At 38.2% G+C, this 23270-nt stretch overlaps 1 protein-coding gene across 2 annotated transcripts in view; it reads right to left on the reverse strand.

Moving 5' to 3' along the window:
- The window catches only part of NTNG1 (netrin G1), a 350074-nt gene that overhangs the window by 137490 nt on the left and 189314 nt on the right, over positions 1-23270 (reverse strand). For both annotated transcript variants that reach the window (XM_072968104.1, XM_031680370.2), the window contains exon 4: positions 17962-18602. In XM_072968104.1, the coding sequence (XP_072824205.1) occupies positions 17962-18602 (641 nt within the window). The remainder of the gene's footprint in view (positions 1-17961; positions 18603-23270) is intronic.

The following is a 23270-nucleotide window of genomic DNA, read 5'->3' on the forward strand; positions in this document are numbered from 1 at the left end:
ATGCAAAATGTCAAAGTAGGCCATCCATCATCGGTGAAGATAGATGTACATCTGTGACCCAGAGGAAACGGGGATAACACAGCTGCATTTACCCAGGACTCAAGAAGCCAATCTTAGAAAACCTGAACTTGCTCTGCTCTTTTTTGAGATACCCAGTTTTGATTTTCATGAGGATTTCTACCAAAGGAGAACTCTGGAAATACGGTAATGATAAGTTTAACCTGCTGAAGTCTGTAAAGGGAAAGGAAACAATTAAGACAGATAACATAAGTGCATTAATGAAGGTAGAGTATGAATTATATATTAGCATAAATATAAGTTCAGCAGTACAGGAAATACAGTCTAACAATATAGGAAAATAGAAAGAATTAGAAGAAAAAAAATATTAATGGTTAATGTTGATAGGGATACTATGTTGTAATGAGACTAATAAAAAAATAATTGGGGAAAAAAAAAACACCCAAAGCTAAGACTGAAGTCATAATATTCAATTCTCACTACCATTCCTGGCCTATGGTAATAACCACCATTTATTTAATATTTACTTTCATTTTACCTACATTAATTATATTTAAAATAGCTCATCAATGTGGGTAGCATTTGTTTCATCTTATATATGAGGGGGACTGAGAGTTCGAGATATTTAAGTTATGCAACTTTTCTGAAATCTATCAAGTAGCAGTGGAGGAGCTGGGATTTGAACACAGGTCTGTCTTGCTTACAGCCACCCTCTGCTGCCTCTCCATGTAAACTAGAGTTAGTTAACAAGCATATGCCTCAGCTTAATATTAATTTCTTATTTTAGTTTGTGTCAAAATCTCAACTATGATATGTAATTTCCTTTGGCATCTTACTTTGGTAGTAAAATAATACTGGAATCTTTACATGTGTTTGGTTAGTAGCAAAATCTAATAGAACAATCAATATTAAGGAAAGTAGTAAATAATCAAATTGCAAAGAAGCCTATTGGTTTAAACTCATCAATGCTAAGCAAGTATAAAATGCATAACCCTGAGAGATATCTTCTTGGACTCTTGTTTTCCATAAACAACATTTATATTTAATGAGAACAGAATTAACAGGCTGTATTGAAAATTCAGCCTATCATTCAGTCTGATTAAACAACATGCAGTTTTACAAATCCACATTTTACTTAGTATTTCTGTGTGTCTAGAACCAAGTCTACTGTGAATAAATTTTCTGGATATATTTATATTAGGGAAAGGAGAAGGAAAAGGTGTCTTTCTAAGCATGTACTGATACTAAAATAGGGCCTTAGATATTTTCAACCATTAGATAATATTCAATCAACTTTAAATGTTTTTTTTCATATGGTTTGACCTAACCAATGGAGGTCATTGTTTAGCAATAACCTTAATGAAGAAGCAAATATTAGAAGTCCTCCAGAAAGCTTCCCCGATCCCAAAGGTCTTCCTCCTCCTCCTCCTCTTTCCTGCTGTTGCTATGCAACCATACACATATCCCTATCACTGCACAGATCCCATTGCTTTATAATTTATCAACCTATCCAGATGGTAGCAACTTGAGGACAGGGACTGTGGCTTTTATCTTTGTATCTCCAGCAACTGGCACACTCCCAGAAACTAGGAAGCACTAAATATTTAAGTGCTTACATTTATGTGTATTGTATTTTTAATTTTCCAAAATTCTTGAAAAGGAAGTAAGATAGGTATTATTATTTCCCATATTATAATTCTTGGATTAGAATCCATGTGACCTGATTCCCAGTTAAATGACGTTTTACTCCTTCTCATTCTTAGCAATTATCATGTTCTCACAAAGCTTATAGCTTCATTTCTGTTTAGCTAAAGTAACTGATTATTTTTTCTTTCTTAAGCCACAAACATAAATTATTCTTAAAATTGCAGAATGTCTGCATTGCTTTAACAAGTTTAATCAAATGATTATTGTTATTTACAAATGGACTTCTTTCCTTTTTTAATTATAGTGTATTTCTGACATTTCCTGGCCTGTTTTTTATGTTTCTGTTACACATTATGGGATTCTGTATATTTTACATTCTATGTGCTACTGAGGTTAAGAAGGTGGTTGCCATGGTCTCCTTTGATATTAACACTATATATAACACTCTTCATTTTCAGCGTGCTTTATCTCTTTCCCTAAATGGGTCACTCCAGAACATAGAAAACACCTCACTTTAGATTATCTGCTGACTTCCCAAACTCACAATGGCTAGAAAAGTGGGCAGAGCTGTCAGAATCAAAGAGCATTTGAGTGGTTCTAGTGAGCTGGAGATGTACCTCTGAACTAATCTGTAGTCAGCCATGAGATTGGGCAATTTAAAAAATGCTTCTGAAGTGAATGTGGATGAGATTTCCCAACTGATCTGATTAGCCTGGGTAGGAGTGCAGAAAAATGCAACATGTTGTTAAAGACTTCTCTTGAATCTTCAAGACTTCTTGAGAAACACCACTTCCTTTCTTCCCTCATTCTTTAAAAAATTTTTTTCCAAAGGAAATAAAACATTCTCAAGATATTCATGTAATTAATGTCCATTCAAAATCTTATTCTCTATGCTTATATGTTTGGTATATTTTCCATCTGAGTTGGAAAACTCATTGAAGAGTCAAACCATTGTCCTATGATACTAATTATTAATGGTCTGGATGCATTCAGGGCTATATATGGGGTAAACATACTTTCTAGGTATTCTGCTGTCAGGAAATATTAGGGCTGCAATCAGTAAAGATAATGAATTTCTATCTGCTTATTTCCAAAGAAACATTTGTACTTAGATGAAAATTTAAAGAACATAAAATAGCAATTTACTTTATTTGTAGATTATCAATAGGCCAATTTATTCATATATTCACTAACAAATACGTATCATATGTAATCTCCCCTCTCTGGTAAAAACCAACCCCAAATTCCAATTTCCATAGGCCAATACCACTTTAAAGTTAAAACATGAGCTCATGGTCGTCTCAGACAGATACCCCTCTCAATTTCTAAAATATTATCACTGGCACATCACCTTGCTGGCTCCCTGAGATGAACAATCTGGTCATACATCGTGATGCCCCCTCTCTCCCACTGCCGCCCTTAGGCCCCCCACAAAATGGGTCACTGCTCTATACTCTGACTTCAGAGAGTCCCATCCATCACGAACATGAAAATGCATTATTATTTTTTGTTTTTTTCTCCTTAAGGTTTTTTTTGAGAAGTTTGGGAACAAATTAGACATATGGAAGTTATAGAAGGGGTACTGGAGAGCTAAGCCTCGCCTCGCCAGGAGGTGCAGGGCTGAGGAAGCACAAGTCAGTGTGCTGGGGGTGGGAATGGGAAGGTGGGGAGAAAAGTTCAAGCACTCCAAATCCCCCTAAGTGGGTGTCTAGGAAGACAGGCTCCCCAGATAACTGTGCTTCCTCCTTCACCGGACCTATGGTGGTACAGTTTCAGTTTGATTACATATTTCTTAAGATTTTCATTTTTTAATTTATCTACTGGCTTTTAAGGTATACCTAATTGGAAAAGGAAACCCTCCTACACTGTTGGTGGGAATGTAAGTTGGTACAGCCACTATGGAAAACAGTATCAAGTGTCCTTTAAAAACTAAAAATAGAGTTGCCACATGATCCAGCTCCTGGGCATATATCCAGAGAAAATCCTAATTTGAAAATATACATGCACCCCAGTGTTCACAGCAGCACTATTTACAACAGCCAAGACATGGAAGCAACCTGAATGTCCACTGACAGATGACTGGATCAAGAAGATGTGGTATGTATATTCAGTGGAATATTACTCAGTCATAAAAAGAATGAAATAATGTCACTTGCAGCAAATTTGAGATTATCATACGAAGTGAAGTAAGTCAGACAGAGAAAGAAAAATATCATATGATATCACTGACATATGAAATCTTTAAAATGATACAAATTAACTTATTTACAAAGCAAACAGACTCACAGACAGAAAACAAACTTATGGTTACCAGGTAGGAAGGGTGGAGAGAGGAATAAATTAGGAATTTGGACTTAGCAGATACAAACTACTGTATGTAAAATAGATAAACAACAAAGTCCTACTGATAACACAGGGAACTATATTTAATATCTTGTAATAAACTATAATGGAAAAGAAAAAAGATATACCTCATTGAATTATTATTACTTATGATTCCTTTGGGGATTATACTGTATAGCCTTAGTTTTTCACTGTCTACTTAGAGCAAACATCGTTATCATCTCATGCTAAATTTAAGAACTTGCAAGTATATAGGTCCATGTATCCCTTCCTCTCATGCTTTATGCAGTAGTTGTTAAGTGCATTATATCTCTCTCTATATATATTATAATAAAATGTTATAATTTTTATTTTAAACAGTCATATGTATCTTAAAGAAAGAGGAAAGCTAGTCTTTCAGATTTGTCCGTATATTTTCCATTTCCATTGTTCTTCATTGCTTCCTGAAGTTCTAAGTTTTCATCTGATATCACCTCCTTTTGGCCTGGTAACTTTATTCTAGCATTTCTTCTAGTGCAGATCTGATGGTGATGAATTCTTGGTTTTCTTTTATCTGAATGTGCCTTTGGTAAGCCTTCATTATAAGAAAAAGATATTTTCATTGAATACAGATTCTGAGTTGACAGTATTTTTTTTTTCAGCACTCTAATGTTTCACTACCTTCTGTTTCTGATGAGGAAACCAATGGTCATTTGAACTGCTGTTTGCTTATATGTATTGTATCTCTTTTTCCCCCTCTTGCTGCTTTCAAGATCTTCTTATCATTGGATTTCAGTGGTTTGTATATGATATGCTTAGGGGCTGTTTTCTTGATCTTTATCTTGCTTGAGGTTCATTGTAACTTTATGTCTTTGAGTAAATTTCAGGAATTACTCCTCAAATATTTTTGCTGCCTCATTCCTTCTCTTCTCTCTTTCTGCAACTCCTATTATTAAAATTTTAAATATTTTTCTAAAAGTCCACAAGGCTTGGGTCATTTTTTTCTACCCTCTTTCTCCCTGTTCTTCTTATTGGATAATTTCTACAGACCTACCATCAAGTTCACTGATTTTTCCTTGTATCAGCGCCAACCTACTCTTAAGTACCCCAGTGAAATTTTACTTTAAAAATTGTATCTTTTCAGTATTAGAATTTACATTTAATTTTTAATAGTTTCTACTTCCCTGCAGATATTTCATCTCATCATTTATTAAAATCACATTTTCCTACACCCTTCAGCATTGTTATAATAGCTGCTTTAAAATCCTTGTGTACTAAGTCCAACATCTTAGTCATGCAGAGTTTGGTCTCAATTGTCTCTTCTCTACAATGTGGAGTTTTTTTTCTGTTTTATTTATATATTGAGTAATTTGCTATTTTATCTAGACACTATGAATAATACTTTGTAGAGACTCTACATTCTGTTATGCACTTCCTAAGAGTATTGATTTTGTTTGGTTTAGTGTGCAGTGAATGTGGCTAAATTCAAACTGCATACTTTGTCTCCTTTGCAATAGCAGCTGAAAGTTCAGTTCTTTTACCTTTAGCTAGGCTGCTAATGTGCCCCACACATTAATGATTCAGAGTTTAGCCAGAGATTTAGGTAGAGTTTGTACATTGTATTTAGGATTCCTCCTTCTCTGGCTCTCTCCTTTTCAGATTTCTCTCTTGACATTTTAATTGCAATGGTTGTGTCAACCTGTGCTCTAGTTGTTCAAGTCAGTAAGATAAGATTTTCCATCTGAGTTTTAACTGCACCTCCCTTTCCCCATCATGCATGGCATAGACTGAGGCCTGCTCTTAGAGAAAAGCAGATAAAGGGGAAACTCACCTAGTACCTTTCCTTTCTTCCAGGTATGACTCCCCTCCAATATCTGCCTACTTCTGGTCATTCACTAGGGCCTTCAAATAATTATTTTTATACTTAGTCCAGTGTTCGTAGCTACTATTTGCAGGAGAGTTAGCATGATAGGAATGGTTGGCCATTATCAAAAGTAGAAACCTTGGTGTGGTTTTTGGAGGTGCTTTGAACTGCCTGGAAATTCTGAACTGGGGAAGTGAGGCATCATCAGAGAGGAGAACTTCCCTGCCCTGGCCTCGAAGGTGCTTCCCTGGGTAAGTTTCCATCCCAAGTTCAGGCAGATCCAGTTGCCCAACACCATTTACTGAAAAGACAGTCCTTTCCCCTTTGAAAGGGCTTAACACCCTTGTCAAAACTCATCTGATTATATACGTGTGAGGTTTATTTTGGGACTCTCAGCTCTATTCTCTTGCTCCGTATGTCTATGCCAGTACTACACTGCTTTGATTATTGTAGCTCTGCAGTAAGTTCTGAGATCAAAAAGTGTAAGACTTCCAACTTCATTCTTTTTAAAGACTGTTTTGGCTATTTGGGGTCTCGTGAGATTTCATATGAATTTTAGGGTAAATTTTTCTATTTCTGCAAAAATTGTCCTTGAGATTTTGACAGAGATTGCACTGACTCTATAGATTGTTTGGGGTAGTAATGACATCTTAACAGCTTTCAACCCATGAATATGAGATTTCTCTTCTTTTATACATGCCTTCTTCAATTTCTTTCAGCAGTGTTGTAGTTTTTAGTGTACAAGTCTTTTGCCTTCTTGGTTAAGTTTATTCCCAAGTATTTTAGCCTTTTTGACAGTACTAAAAATGAGATTCTTTTCTTAATTTCCTTTTTGAATTGTTCATTGTTAGTGTATAAAAACACAACCAATTTTTGTGTGTTGATGTTGTACCTTGCAACTTTGCTTAATTTTAACTTTAGTTTTAAAACTAATTTTATTCTGATGATATATTCAATGAATGTAATGTGAAAAATATACAAAAACACAAACAAATAAAAAAACCCCATAATCCCACTGCTAGCCATATATTATGTTCTTTCATTTTCTCCCTCCTTTGTTTTCATAATCAGCCTTTTACTATTAATATTTTTAATCCTACTTTGCTACTTAGGAGTGTATAATAAAGTTGAGTTATTCTAATAAAAACACATGTTCACAAAAGGTCACTGCCTATTTCCATGTCTTCTCAGCTCAAACTCTTTGCAACTCCAACTCTGATTTTATCAATATTTAAAGGCCTCATTTACAAACTGTAAGATGGTTTTTATACATTTTTAAACCCCTTGGTTATTGAGTCTGAGACAAATAAAAGCAGAAAAGGCCACATCTTTCCACAGACTTGTCCTCACCCAGGAAAGGAACTAAGAGTCTTTCTAGTCTTAAAAGCACCAGTCAGACAAATAATAAAAGGAACAATGTGTGTCTGGGTAGGGTGATATTATCCTGAATATATACATTACTCTGATACTTGAGGTAGACAAACTTTGTTCTTTAACTTTGGATAATTGGTTGAAGATTGAAGCTTTGCAATTTTAGTATACTGGATAAAATAATATTACCAAGAATATTATTACACTTAGCTCCAATTTTCTTGCAGTTTTGTGTAAGGAATATACAAAGATGGCCACAGGATGCCAAATGGGAAGGGTATAAATTCTTAGAATGGTTGATTTACATGATGCTCAAAGAGGTATTCCACATGCATTCATTCATTCCCTCACTAAATATTTACTGAACACATACTGTGTGACAGGTCCACTTCTAGGCACTGGTGACAGACCAGTGAGTAAAACTCAAGCTCATCTGGACCTAAATTTTAGTTATGCAACTACATTATCTTGGCTAATTCATTTAACCATTCTGTTTCACATCTGAAAAGAGGGAGTTAGATTAAATTATTTTCATGGTTTCTTTCAGTTCTAAAAGAAATGATTTTGCAATGCTATGACTCTGACTATTTGGCATACACACTGCCTATTTAATTCTAATACAAGAGTTCATGAGGCTGTCTCCTGCCAACGTGCCAAATCGCTGACCTCTTACACTCCCTCCTACCATCATCTCTTGGCCCACCCTACCCCCATCTGTTCCCTGTTCTCAGCAGCACTGGAGGAGCTATAATTACACATGGATGTCACCAATATGTTGTAACAGCTTTGCTTCCCTGATATTCTAGCAGGACCAAATGAGTAAAAGCAGCCAAGGCGGCCACATAATTCCTAGACAAGACTATATCCCTTAGTTGTATACCATCTCAGTTTTCCTAGGCTCTCATTTGTTACTCATTAACACTCTTCAGGAGTAGAAGAGAGGCGACTCACACTTAACTAAAATGAGCCTGTGGTTTCAAGAACGTCTTCCAGAGCAAAAGAAAAAAAATAAAAACAATATACTAAATATTAGTTAATCTTATTTTCCTTTACATACACGATTTTAGTTTATTGCTGTAATTAGGGTTTGAGGAGCTACATCTGAGAGGAACAGAAATCCGCCAGCATCCCTATTTATCTCTAAAATGCACCAGATTGGACCACTTGGCATTTCATTTTTTATATCTTTGCTGACTCTTCCAGCATAATTTCTCTAGCTTAAAAACAAAACAAAAATATCCCTATCTATTTCAATAGAATAGTGAATTGCCTATAATTCTTAAAGATACAAAGTCCTCCCCAAGGTTCAAAATATAAGAACAGCTAAGAAAAGAAAGGCACTCCCTGTCAAAGCTAGCCTTTCACTAAGAGTCTGTTTTCATCCAATGTAGCAACGATATAGGAAGGATGACAGCGAAACTTAGAACTTGCTGTGAAATATCAATCTGTTCGTAGCAGCGTGAATAATGCAAACACACACACGATGTTTTCATTTATTTCCTTACATCCCATGAAAAGTCTGATAATACTGGAGATTGAAGAGACCTTGTTACCCTACATGAGTCCTGTTAACGCTAATACTTATAGAGGGGGGTTTGGGGCTAAGTAAGTTTGGGAGGCTTCAGTTAAATAAAATGGAAATGTTCCTTTACTGTAGGACAGATCAGGGCCTTTAATATGTTAACATATATTGTCATTCTCCTAGAAGGAAATATTGCAAACACCATTTCCCAAGTGTCTTCACCCATTGAGACCTTTATTTGAAGAGTAATTCTGAGAAACACAAATCAAGCACAACACTCATTTTGGAGATGGGGAGACTCTGACTGTGGTGTATGGGACTTGCTCTAAGCTCACAGCTAGAGCTTGAACCTATTTCTCTTGACTCTTAGCCAATGTTTCCTCCTAAAATAAGACAAATAATGATTTTTGAGATCCTAATGTTTTGTCCTCTGTTCTCTCAATACATTTTTAGCATAATATCAGTCGTCCTGGGCACCAGTCACAAGGCAAGAAAGAGCTGACACAGCTGCCATCCCGATTACACAAGGTTCTGGATTGGGATCTGTGGACCACTGGTATCTGTGAGGCTCTTATAGCACATATTTTAAACCTAGTCTGTTCATTCATTCAGTGTTTTTCAAGTGGAAGTTCAGAAACAAATTCATCTGCCAAACATGAGTACTTAAAAGATTTTCTTTTCTTCCTTTGTCACTGATTGTTGATTTTATTTTATTTTTTTTTTTAGGTTTTTCTTTTGGTAATTAGGTCTATTTAGTTAATTATTTATTTTAATGGCGGTACTGGGGATTGAACCCAGGACCTCATGCATGCTGAGCATGCACTCTGCCAGTTGAGCTATACCCACCCCCCATGTTTTTTTTTTGAGGGGGGAGGTAATTAGGTTTATTTATTTATTGCCTCTGATTGTTAATCTTGTTTAGATATAGTTTTCCTACCTATAAAAAGGGAGGCAGAAATAGAATCATGAACTTATATACAGTCAAGTTAGTTCTACCTGGTTAAACTAACATTTTTTATTCTAATAGTGGCTTAATGAATTGAAATACATACATATATTGCAATGAAATGAAGATATCTATCCACACAATCAAACTACTATAATAAAAGCCAGGATCTTAACACTTTTGTTCTTGTATTTGGAAAATGAACGGAAACTTGTCTCTACTGAACTTCTGATCACATAGATCCACAAAAACTCTTACACTAGATATCAACCAATGGCCATGAACTCCTAATGTGCCAGGAAATACCTCTGATCCTAGGGACAAAAAAACAGCAAGACCAACCACCAAATTAGAATAAAAAACATGAGTCCAGAAATTAGACAGAAAAGCTGAGTGTATCCCTGCCTCCCACTGTTTGGGCACTCAGATGTAGCCAGAAGGTAGCTTTCTATATAAATTAAGTGAGGGAGGAAATTATCTCACTTTTTTATTATGTGGTATTTTTCCTAAATATCCTTATGTTTCTTAAAAAGGAGACATCTTTCCTTTAATGACCCACTAGTTTAAAAAAATGTCTAGCACTGGGGAATTAAGGATAAAGAGACAAGCTCTTAAACTGCATTGTTTTTTTGCACGCTAATGAAGTTCATAATTTAATTGGAGAAGTTATTAGATACAGTCTCTCCTTATAATGGTACAAACCTCAGAGGAAAATGAGCTGCTTATGCATATATTCTCTTTAAGAAATCCTCAAAGATTTAAAAAATATGCCTCAAGTCAGAATGACACTCTGTTGTCCACTTAAAATGTATTTATACTATAAACCTTTATTTTAAGCATCTCCACTGGAGTTAAGTAGCAATGCTTTGTGTTGTTTTTTATTTTTAATTATGGTTACTAAGATTTTCATCTGAATGCTCTTATTTACTGAATTTCATTCTCCTTTTATAAAAAGAGGAAATTAAAATTAAAATTTTTAGATGATAGAATGATTAAATTTAGCTTGAAATAAAAAAGACTTGGAGGGATAGAATCACTGACTGCAATTTTATGAAATTTTATTATATGAAAGAGGCAGCACACATTCACTATAGTTTTAGCATAGGGAATGTGGATTAATATATGGAAGGTAAAAGAAAATATTTATTGTCCTCAATTGAAGGATAAACTTTCTTAAAATAAGCTAGGGTAGCTGGCCATTTCCAAGTTTATCCATTAATGTTTGTGGCTTGTTTCAGTGTTTGATGGTGCCCAGTAAGTGTAAGAAGTTGTATTAAAGATCTACGGGAAAATGTAGGGAAAAATTAGTAGTGAGAACATTCAGTTCCGTTTATTTATTTCTCCCCTCAGAAGATGAGCAACTATCATCATCATTTTGTTTTAGCAGTAAAACACTTAGATCTAACACAATATGATAAATTAGCCCAATCGCACATTATAAAGTTGACAAAAATGAAGTTAAGAAGTCAGCGTTCTCAGGTAAACACACTGCAATGTGGAATAATGAAATACAGGTTCCCTCCGCTATCTGAAAGTAGGGTGTTCCTGTGAAACCTTCCGTAAGCTGAAATGTCATAAAGCGAAGAAGCAATTACCTTAGGACACATCTTGCTAACAGATGCACAAAATAAACTGAGATAGAGCACAGCTGTTCACAGACACAGTTCAAGGTTACGGAGCCTGGGTGCCAAGGTTCGAGGTGCGGAGTGTAGCTGCCGTGGAAGGAGCTGGGCGGGGCCGCTGGCGCTGGGCCGCCCCGGGAGCACCCCGCCTCTGTTAAGGGCTGCTGCACAACCATTGCTAAACACTATTTTCGCGTTTCTCCTTTTTAAATAAATGTAGGTCTTTTGTAAAAGCAAAGTGGGAATACCTGTACTGGGCCATAAATCATGGAGAGGGTGGCTTCCAGAATATTTCAAGAAGGGTAGAGCCACAAGACTTACTGTTTCACGGTTGCCCCGTTTCAAAGTGGCTCCTTTAGGAATATGCTGGGTCTGCTGTATGTACTGAGCTCACTTCAGGCTAGTCTGGCGCAAGAGCATAATGAACAGAAAACATGAGGTTTGTAATGAGCAACCTGATTTTGTCACTTTATTATGTGTGGGATATTAAAAAAAAAAAGTCATGGAAAGTCTCTGTTTTTTCTCATCTGCAAAATGGGGTTAAACAGTACTTGCCTCACAAGCTCCTTGTGAGGATTAAAGGAAAGAAGTCATCTGAGAAGAACCTCATAACCTGAGTGCTGCACAGACGTGAAGGATGAGTACTTAAATACTTACCGGGCCATCAGAATTAACTCACTCCGCTCTTTTCTGATTTCCTTCTATTCTTCAGAGTTTTTCTATTATATTACCTTCAAAAATTACCTTACATTACAGTATTCCACAGAGTTCTGTAAACGTTCTCTAAATGACTACAGTCACCAATAAGGGAAAACACCCTATCGTAGCCACATCATCCATTCCCTAAACTTCAACGATCACAAACCTCTTTCTGGAACACCAGAGCAGTATTTTCAAATACTTCACTGGACTCTCTACCCAGATTCCTACTGAAGCCTTTCCTTCCATGAAATCTGATTGGTTGCCAGGTCCTACTGACGTTGTTATGCTCTGATGGCTTTGTGGAATTTGGAGAGCTTTTCTAGACTTTCCATTTAAGCATCACAGCTTGGAGTTACTCATGACTCTAGGCAGTTAAGCAATGTTACAGCTCTCCTGGTCTTTGCAGTTCCTTGTTAACACAGCCACACTGGATCATCCCCTAACCCCACTGCCTTAGAAAGCTTCTCACCTGCGCTTAGTTGATATATGAGAACCTATATAATCTTAGATTTCCTATGACATGTGGGACTGAGAGGCCTTGGAGATGCTGAAGGTTCACAGTGAGAAGATGCAAGTGTACCTCCCAGGATCTGTCTACTCCACCAACTCCCAACTATTTGGAGTTCCTTAACATGCTGTACTGTTTTTAAACATAGTTTGTCACCTAGAATATCCATTCTGCACAGGCTGCTCGGCATTCTAAGGCACATATTCAAGGCACCAAGTAAACGTCATCATCATCAAAGCTTTTACTGGGCTACCCAGACTAAATTAATATTTCCTGCTCTGTTACCAGGGCACTTTACACAGTCACACAGCAAAAGCACCTAACCCAAGCCGTCATCATCTTCCATTTACATGTCTGGGCCCCTTCTGGACATCAGCTCCTTAAAGGCACTGACTATTGCCTACTGCATCTCCAAATATCTACAGCCCAGTGTCTGTTCCAAGGCCGAGGTCAAGTCTGTTTTGGGCAACAGAAAGAAGGAAGGTGTTAAAGAAGCAGAATCTGTTAAGCAGTAGTGAAGCCCAACTTCAATAATTAGAAGCGATTGGGAAGAATGGACAAATGTCAGGCCGAATGCCTCAAAAGCACCCTGCAGGACGTCTCTCACAGGAGAGGGGAAGGGTAAATATTTTGGCGGATTCGTTCAAATTGCAGCTAGGAGAAAGACTGAGAGAACTGACAGGATAATTGTAAGCCTTTTGTAATTGGCAGACCACTTCCATATTACATTTTCCCAAAGTATTTGAGAAAACTTGAATGCCCAACTGCTTTTACACTTTTAAACTTCCCCAAGCGTCCAGGCTTACCCACTATCACATGTTTGCGCACTAACCATTTGAAAGCCTTGCTTCAAGAAAGTGAATTTCAGCCTCATTTTGTCCCCATTCGAACAAATACCAAATATTGAAACGGAGAGGGTTTACAAATCTGATTCCTTCTGAGGGTTAGCGTGCAGGGGACCTCTTCAGCTCCTGTCCCCCTGTGAGAATGGTTCTGTCCCTGGACCGCTCCAGGTCCTGGGGTTAGGGTGGGGGCCTGTGGTTCTGAGCTGGGGCAACAGAGAAGAAACCACCTCAATGTGTGTACAAGAGGACGCTCTGTGCTAGTGCCCTCTGGCCCCTTTCTCAAAGGAAAAGGAGGCATCGAGGGTAAATAGTAACTGACAGCTACTGCCTGTGAGGAGTTTGGGCAGGCGCTGCAGGGGGTAAGAGATTGAGCAGACACCACTGAGAAAAATCATTGATAATTATGTTTAGGAATATCGTGAAACAGGACAAGTAATGGAGATGAGCATTTGAGTTTCCCAGGCCACTGAGAAAAGTTCTTACAATTCTGTCCCAAAGTTCTTGAGGTTGAAAAATAATTTCTACTATCTTATATCTGAAACCAGTATCTTGATACTTCGCTGACAGCATGTCTTACTAATATGTGAGCATATTATCAAAATGTTCACTGGTCTTTCAGGTTTAACAGTTATTATAATAAATCACACGACTTCCCTTGAAACTGTTCACCTCAAAGAAACAATAAATAATGTTGAGCTTATATTCTGTAAAATCTATGCACCTGACAAATACAGTGTTCACTTTTCAAGTGATTTAAATCTAGAAAGCTGAGACAGAAACAAAACACTCAAAAATCAAAACTTCCAATTGTGCAACTAAGAAAACATTTTGGACATTGTATTTAACAGCCTGTGCATTTAACTCTCTGGCTGTATAAAAAGATGTTCAGAACAAACATCTGCTCTTCATTTTTCCTCTCACCCCTCATCTGGGTAGATTTTATTTATGCATTAGACGACCTTTCTGGCCGTTAGAACCATCTTGCTTCAGCAGTTAATTAACACAAGTACCATTATTTAATACAGTTAATGCTACTTGATACCCTTTAATGTACCTTCCATTAGTAATATTATTGTAGTATTACCCTGTAAATTAAAGTGAGATCAAGACTAAGAGAACCACTCTTTAATTAAGGTACTGGCACACTGCACTTGTCCATTACTCACTAGAGAAAATCACCCTGATGTACTGAAGCAGGACATCCATAAGTCAGAATTAGTCCACGAAGATTATTAGGTTTATTGAACAGTGTTAAGTACCATGGAGTCACTGAGATTGCCAACAGCCATGTTTCCCTCTTTTCCTCCATTATCTTATAAATATACAATAAAAGGGAGTAAATGGAAGCAAAATAAGTATGTGGCAAAAGAGGAATAATATTTTTATGATGCAATGATAGTTGCTGGCACCAGTAAAATAGGTATCAGATGTGCCACATGTTAAGAAGAACATAAATGCTACATTAGTTTTATAACAGTCAAAATGTCATTTTTACACTGAATAATAATAGCCCACATAAAGCATAAAGACCGTGTGCACATGTGCACAGGAAGCAGAGAACTAGAATTCACAATCAGTTCAAACTAAGACTCTATGCTGTTTTTGTTTCACAGCTTAGTATTTCAAGGTGAAAAAAATCTGTAGTATTGTCTACCCACTATTCTATGGAAATTTGCCCATTTCTCCAAATAATCATACCTACATTATGGTGGAGGTGGGGGTGGAGTGACAGAAAGAAAAATATCATTATCATGATCAGATATAGACAAGTAAAGTTAAGTTAAATAATGCAATCATTTCATAGATGGTGGTGGGGTGAGGGAAGCAAAGACCTCAGCTACGTTTTGTAAAGTTCATATTTATGCTATTCTTGAAAAGAAATCTTTAGCACTTTCTTTTAGAGATCATCCATTAATGTTCAATCTTCCTATAGCTTATTTGTTATATAAGAACAAGACAAACCAGATTTTAACCCAGCTGAACTCTTCAGGAGTGAAATACATATCAGCTTCTATGCTGAAAGGGCTGCGAAGCAGGCAACAGCTCAACAGTTCCCTTTAGTGGCTCCATCTTCCTTATGTAACTTAAAAGCTGGAGACACGCCCGAGCCATCAGGCCTTGCTTCTTTAGTCCCTCCCCTAAGACTAAAAATACCCCAGCCATCTGGTGCCTAGCACAGTAGATGCCAGCGTCAGTTTTGCCCTGAGGAATCTGGACAGAGTTTGGAGGTGACAGAGTGGGACCTTATGGGAGGGGCTCACCTCTATTGGACCTTTCTCTCCTGCCCAGCTGCTTCGTTACCAGCTTATAGTTGACTGGTGAACAGGAAAAGATAGAGGAGGTGAGTCCCCGAGAAGGGAGGAGGGCTCCTCCAAAAGCCTCAGAACCCCTGAAATGCAGCTGGAGGACACTAGTAGGATGAGGGATAAAAGAACAGTGATCAGTCTGGTGGGTTCTACATTTCTGACGTGCCACCTTTAAGAGACAGTGTGTCCGACCCCAATAGAGAGCGCACAGAAATGCCTTTAGCTTTAAAGTGTCCTTTCACACCCTCTTAAATAATCAGAGGAAACAAAAATGAATACCTAGTGGCAGAAATAAGCCCCAGCAATGGCAATTTCCCAACCAAAAAGCATCACAAGAGTGCCTTCTTTATAAGTGGAAAATGATAGTTTTAGGGGAAGTTGGGCTACAGGGGAAGTTCTGGCTTACAGGTTTCCCAAACTGTAAGGTAACTGACTAGGTGATTCTACCTGACATGTAGATTACACCAGGATACAAATTCAAATCTCAGCTTATTAATTTTGATACCTATTCTTGAAGATTAAAAAGAATACTTGTTACTTTGTTGTGGTACGCTATTGTTATTAATACCAGCGTCAACTGTTCCTATATATTGTATGTTCCCAAGAATAAGATACTGGAAACTGATCTTCTGTTGCTAAAATATTCATGAGTATAATGGCTGCATTTTACTGTAAATGGCAAACTCATATTTAAGGTCATAGCTCCATATCACCTGCTCGCCACACCCTGCTAACACACAAACCCTCAAACCCACAAGCTTAATATCGTACCAGTGCTTATTTCTCTCAGAAATATGATTTTGCTTTCAAGATATCCTCATCAAACATTGTCAAACCATGGTTAAAAGTTTTTAAAGAAGCTTCACAGCTAAAGACTCTTGACTGTTCCATGAGAAACATGAAGCTAGAACAGAGCTGAGAATAGGTGGCCATATTCTCCCTACGTACGAGTTCAATAAGGTAAAATTCCGAAGCGCGTACCACCACACTGAGGTCATTCCCAGCACTCCAGGTGTCCTCTGTGGCCGTTACTGAACAGCAGGGACCGCTTCTTCCTTCTAGTGCACAGATGCAACAGCAGTATTATTAAAGAAGGGTTTGAGAGAACTCTCCCAAAGCCCAGGGAGTCTCAACACTCCTCCAGCCTCTGAGGACTAGGTTACCCTAAGGGTTGCCAGAAGCCAGTAAGCTTAATGAATCCTGCCTTATCTGTTTAGCTTTTACAATTAATTAAACCTGCGTGATGTATGCGCTGTTTATATTCTTATCCTCGTGTATTTCGATTTAGCTCTCCTGGCACTATTTAGCATGACTGTTGCCTTGCTGTCCTTTGTTCTTCCATTGTGCCCTATACTCCACTCTTACCTTTAGTTTTCCCAGCTCATTATCTCACGCTTCAACTCCCACCAGCTGGCTATTCTGATAGCATGCTACACCTAAAAATCTGGTGTGAAAATCTCTCTGTTGGTGGTCCTGCTTCTCATTATTCATCTTTTTCTTTAAACATCTTCAAAATCCTTGGAAACTTGCTCAATTGTGTCTCTGGTGTATTGTCAAAACAAAGATATGCCTGACTGTGACCATTAATGTGTTTAAACTCTCGTCCATGTGTAATTGAACCACAAAATGAAGGCAGCCCGACTCAGGTTCATATTTCAAATGACAGCATATCCTTTTAAGACAATAATAGTCAAAAACCTGAAAAGTAGAGCTTACCCCTATTTAATAAGTGCATTGTGTTTCCTAAATGCTTTTGGTTCTGATTTAATAAATGTAAAGAAATACAACTTTCATTTACAGAACTTTTTTGTGCAACATAACAAAACATAAACACATCATACTGAAACTCTCTCTTGCATCCCAAAAACAACAGTAAGATGTATTTCTTGTGTTTCAGTCCATTTTATAGAGCAGCTTACTTTGTCTCCCCTGGCTTCACTGTCTTAAAGACTTAAACCACTCCCCAGCCAAGGGAGTTCCTTGGTCTCAAGTAAGACACTAAGATGTTTTTTGTTGTTGTTGTTGTTGTTTTTTGGGTTTTTTTTTGCTTTGGTTTAAATCCAAGAAATCCTGCCAGGCCAGGTTCAGTGACAGCAAGTCTGGGATCACAAATTACTGATGAGTTAGAAGGGTCTCAAATGCCTCAGGACTGACCTCTAGCCTGGCGTTCCTGAGAAAAAGAGTGCAGGAGAAAGTGACAGATGTCACTCTACAGCTATGGGACCAACACACTGGCCTTTTCTTTGAACACACCCATCCTCATTCAAGCCAGACAGTTGTTTTCTTACCTTCCATGCACCTTTATGTCTGAGATCGCGTAAAAGTAGCGTGCCAGGTGTAGCTCATCTACAAATATTTCCCCGACCGCTGGTCTCAAAAGCCTTATCCTCAGGTCTGTGACTGTAAAGAAGTCTCTGAGTTTCTTGGTTGTATCCAGCTGTCCGTAGAGGGAAGCCATATTGCGTAGCCAAGGTCCCGCAAAAAATGCAAACCTGTCTTTGATCTCAAAGTGGATTATTTTGCTATTTGTCATATACCCCGTGGAGTACTCTTCAGTGCAAATGATTTCTAAGACGGTATGCTGTGATAAATCCTTCACAGATTTAGGATCCATGTGAAAAGCATCTAAGCAGTCTGTGGCATAATACTGATAGGGCTGCCATGTTCGTCCATAGTCAAGAGATTTCTCCAGGATCATTTGGTCTGGACGCCCCGATTCAAAGGTAATAACTATGTTGTCTGTAAGCTCAATAGTTTTGCTCCAAGACAGAGTGATGTTAACCTGGAGAGGCTTGGGGTACTCCTTCCAAGTAGCAGACTGCCAAAATGTGGAGGGATGTCTTCCTTCAAAATCAAACATCAGCTCAGGTGGATGTGCCAGCTCTGGGGTACTTGCATCACACTCATTATTGCACATGTAGGGGTTGCCCTATGGAAGAAGAACAGAAGAGGGTGCATCAAAACACCGGTTTGACACAGGTCTTGCCATATTGCTGTTGCTGAGTAGGAGGCTAGGAGAGAAAATAAAAACAAAACCCTGTTTGCAGTTATCATTTTTATTTGCCCTAACTGGATTCTCCTCTTTAATAGCTTAAAAAATTTTTTTAAAAAAAGAGGCAATATGGTAATTTTCTTGTCTAGTTTCCTTCCTTGGTCTTTAAGAAATGAAAACAGTTTATTTATCCCATATGTGTTAGACCCATAATGTGATCCCAGAAGCACAGAGACACCGAGCAACTGTCTAACAGCTCAATCCCTCCGCGTCCTCTTAGAAAGATGCTATAGAGAAGCAAGGAAATTCCTCCATGCCTCAAGGACGTTCCTCAAGAGCACAGTATTTCAAAAAGCCATTTTTCAGGCAAAGCTTTAGAATTAGCAGTGAACCGTGGATACCTGTGTCCTGTTTGGGAAACAGTGCTCCCATACAACATTCAGCCTCTTTTTGCTTCACCTCAAATCCATCATGCTTAACTGCGTCCCTGCTTCATAAGGCCTGCTTGTAAAGCATTTACTTTGTTCACCACAAATCATTAAAATGTGGTACCCTGCAGGCCCTGGGGCTCGGTCCAAACATCTGCCATCCCATTAGCTGGAGGCAAGGGGACTGCTTAGGAAGGACTCACGTGGGGTGTGCTCCAGCTCATCAGGACAGGAAAGGCCATCAGAAGGGTTTTGCAGGGAGCCGCGGCCACTGGCTGTGTTACTCTGGGCCGGACCTCGGTCGGCTCTCCCTCGGTATTGGCTGTCATTATTACTACTTTCCCTCTCACAAAAGGCTAATTCCTTCACATTCCACTTAGACAAGAAGGTGGACGTGTCTCCTTGTCACATCAAATCACAACACGGCTTCTGCGAAACTAAATGGCACTCTCCGGTTTCATCTGCAGACTGCCTCCACGGCAAAATAATCAGCTCCTCAACTCTGGTTTAGTTTGTGTTTAAGAAAATAAATGGCACCACTGGGAGTCAGCTATTCGGGCATTTGTCTGTCATCCTGCACTGGGGACTTAGAGGCACGGGGGGCGAAAGAATCGATCCTCTGACACTGTCCTTGAGCTTTTCTCCTGTAATTGCGGTTGGATGTTTTTTTTGTTTTGTTTTGTTTTGTTTCCTTTTTCATGAACTGAGAGCTTTCCATCATACCTGCAGGATGCATGAGCTGGGTCTCAAACAATGAATTTACACTTCAGACATCGACGCTCAGTTACTGACTGACTCCTGTGAAATGTGAGACGAACACTGGAGAACGGCTTCGGCCTCCCTAGAGGGGGCTTTCTCCTACCTAGTCAGCTACTGCTTCTGCTCTCTCTTTCCCGTTAATGCAGCTGAATCCTAAAACTGGCAACAGGTTTGGGGGACTCAGGGTAACTGAGATGGGGCAGGAGAAAGGAGAGAAGGTACATTATCTGAGGAACAAACTGTTTTAAATATATATCCAAGGCATCAGTGATAATGAAAATGTTTCTGCACTTCTGTCTCGAATTTCAATTCCCTGTTCCTGATCCCAGCGTCTGTGGCACTATTTATAGTATCCCCTTCAAAATAAGCCAAAGGGGGGGAAATAAGTTTCTGTTCCAGGTGGAATAAATCACCAAATTTATTATTATTTAAACTTTCTTAAGCATACCAGAGAGCCAAATGCATAGCTCTGCAAACTGGCAAAGGCTTTTTACGGAGGGCTATAAATATTGTGGAATCTGTCAGGGTTTATAAATTCTAAATACATGGAAATGCACATTTTACTGGAAAGGGTCAGATTTACACAAATCACACCTTCATTTGAGATTTACTGAAAGAAAATATGGTCACTTCAAAATCTGTCAGCATGTAGCCATCTGCACAATCATTAGCTTAGATGCTACCACCTTTCTCCTGACAAAAGTGTCTTCGTATGAGGTCAAGGGTATGGAAATACAAGAAATCAACTCTGTGGGATACTCCAAAGTGAGTTGTCAGACATTTGTATTAAGTCTTGTTGAAAGACAGCATTTCTTTGACTCCTACATAAATACACAGAGCTTCTCAGACAGGGACAGGGTGCTGAGACAAAGAAGGAGGCACAGTCGGCTGATTCTGGGTATGGGTCGATGCTAGCAAACCTGTCTTAGAAAATATGCTTGAAGATATCTATTTTCAAAGCATTCATTCCTATATGTGATCAAAGGTGTTGACAATAACCAGCATTTATTTAGCACTTACAGGTCAGTTCCTTTACATAAACTATCCTGGGCAATCCTTTTCATCCCTTCCTTACAGAGAGGAAGTGAGGCATAGAGGGGTGGGTGTTAAGTAGCTTGCCCAAGGTCAGATAACAGAGTGAGTAAGAGGCGGAGTCAGAATCTGCTTCTCTGGCACCTGACCTGGCCCATTCAACTCCCAAGTCTATGGAGTTCCCTATGATGCAGCCCAGTCTTAGCAACAAGAGTGGGTAGAAAGGAAGGACCCAAGACCAGATGAGTTTGGAAAACACAGTCCAAGGCCTTCTTGCCTTGGAGAGCTCTAATGAGCCTCATCTCACATCTGAGATGCATTGAATTAACAGCCCACCTTAGCTTCATGTACTACCTAGTTTCAGAAACTTATTTGACCACTGAACCCCTTTTTGCTTTAGTAACCCCTGTTTATTTACCATACAAGTAGAGTCCTGGAGAGCATCCTTCTAGATCCCCTGCTTTGTGTGACTCTAAGAATTGTAAACATGTGAGTGCCGAACAGCAGGGCACAACCCATAGTTTTAGTCCTTTAATGAAGACATGGCCACATTCAGCACTCAATCTCTGCTTTTGTTCCAGTGGCTACCCTTCCACTTGGGCTGAGAGGACAGCCAGCCCACAACAAATGCTTACACTTAAAAAAATTGTCAGCCATCAAAATGCATGCCAGGAAAAGGGGAAAATTTCATTTCTTTGCACCGATCTGGTGCTTCAGGCACCTGAAAAATGAGAGAAAAGCTTCATGTATTTGATAATTGTTTATTGATTGCCTACTATATTACTATATTTAAGGCACTTGTCTTGGCTCTCAAGATACAACAGTAAACAAATCCAAGTCCTTGCTTTTAGCAGAGCCTCCATCTTAGTTAGGGAAGATGTACTAAAGAAACAGATATATAATGACTTATAATCTCACATAATGTTAACTTCTATATAGAAAAATAAAGCCAATTAAAGGGGAGAATGGTATTGGAAACAGGATACTGACTGTAATTTTATATTGAGAGGTCAGAGAAAGTCTCTCCTTGATAACATGACATTTGAGCAGATTAAGAACAATTCCCAATTTACACAGGAGATAATCAGAGGTTGACCAAAATGGTAGTTTCATCCTTCATCTGACTCTACTCCTAGTGATAATTTCAGCAGCATAACCATTTATTGAAATTGATGGATAAACAAATCTTTTCAAATGAGAATCTATAGCAAATGATTGTAGACACAAACCAAACAAACAAACAAACAAACAAAACTTGAACTGTTCTTGTTTCATAGCATCCATGCTCTTTTAGGAGATTCATGATTTGATGGCCATATAACTTACTGGAGATAATGACATTGAGAGAAAATTAGCAGAGAAAAAAAAATTCTTTCTGGTCCACTGAGAAGAAACCCTGCATGTAAGGTGAGAAAGACAAAGAAAGCCAAAGAAGCTGAAAGTCTTACCATTCTAGAAACTCTGGAGGGGAGATTACACGTGGGTGTGATCTGTAGTACTGTTGTTAAAGAGAATTATCAGTATGAAAACAATTGCTCTTAAAGGGATTAGATTAATTAAAATTTCAACTACTTCTACCACATCCTAATCCTCTCTAATACCATCAACAATAAAATTCATATTAAGAAAAATAACCTCTCCCTACTTGTGAAAGCAAAGAACGCTTCTTGCTGCTAAATCTGACAGAAAAAGGCATTAGCAAGTGTAAGTAATTATTTTGTGGCCAGCAGGCAGCCTTAAATAGATCTTAATTTAAGTCCTACAAGCAATAGATCCTTAGCTGATTGTCTATGGACAAAGCAGAAAATATTTATGATTGTGCTGATACTATTTACACCATTAAGAGATGCCTAAATAATTAAACAGATATTGCTGCTAAATATATTTATAATAATTAGAAGAAGATTGGGATGCCTAATTTTATTTAAAAATAATGTTAATATTTTACCTCTGGGAGAATTGAAGTTAGTTATTAATTAGCACTTTGTAGCCAAAGTGGAATGTTGTTATTCTTCTTTTAATGTGCTTTCAGAACTTAGAGGGATAATTATTAGACATGATTTTATTGATTCTATTGATGGAAGAGCCTTCCTTATGGTGATACTTTGAAAAGAACATCCTTTTCACCTAAGATCCGCTAGACCCTTCAGAGTTAAAAAAGAAAATCCTACGTAAGCAGTATTTAATGTCACACTTGTGTTTCCTCCCATTTTGAACTTGCCTTTCCAAGCTTCACCCATTGGCAAACTATTGGGAATGACAGTTGGAGCTGCAGGGAATTCTCACAGGAGATTTGTTACTGAGCTGTAAGTTACATGCCAAGCAGACATGTACTTACAAGCCGCTGTGAGAAGCATTTGGGTTAACACTTCCACAGATTGTGAAA

Source organism: Vicugna pacos, chromosome 9 (genome assembly GCF_048564905.1).
Source record: "Vicugna pacos chromosome 9, VicPac4, whole genome shotgun sequence".
Taxonomy (NCBI): Eukaryota; Metazoa; Chordata; class Mammalia; order Artiodactyla; family Camelidae; genus Vicugna; species Vicugna pacos.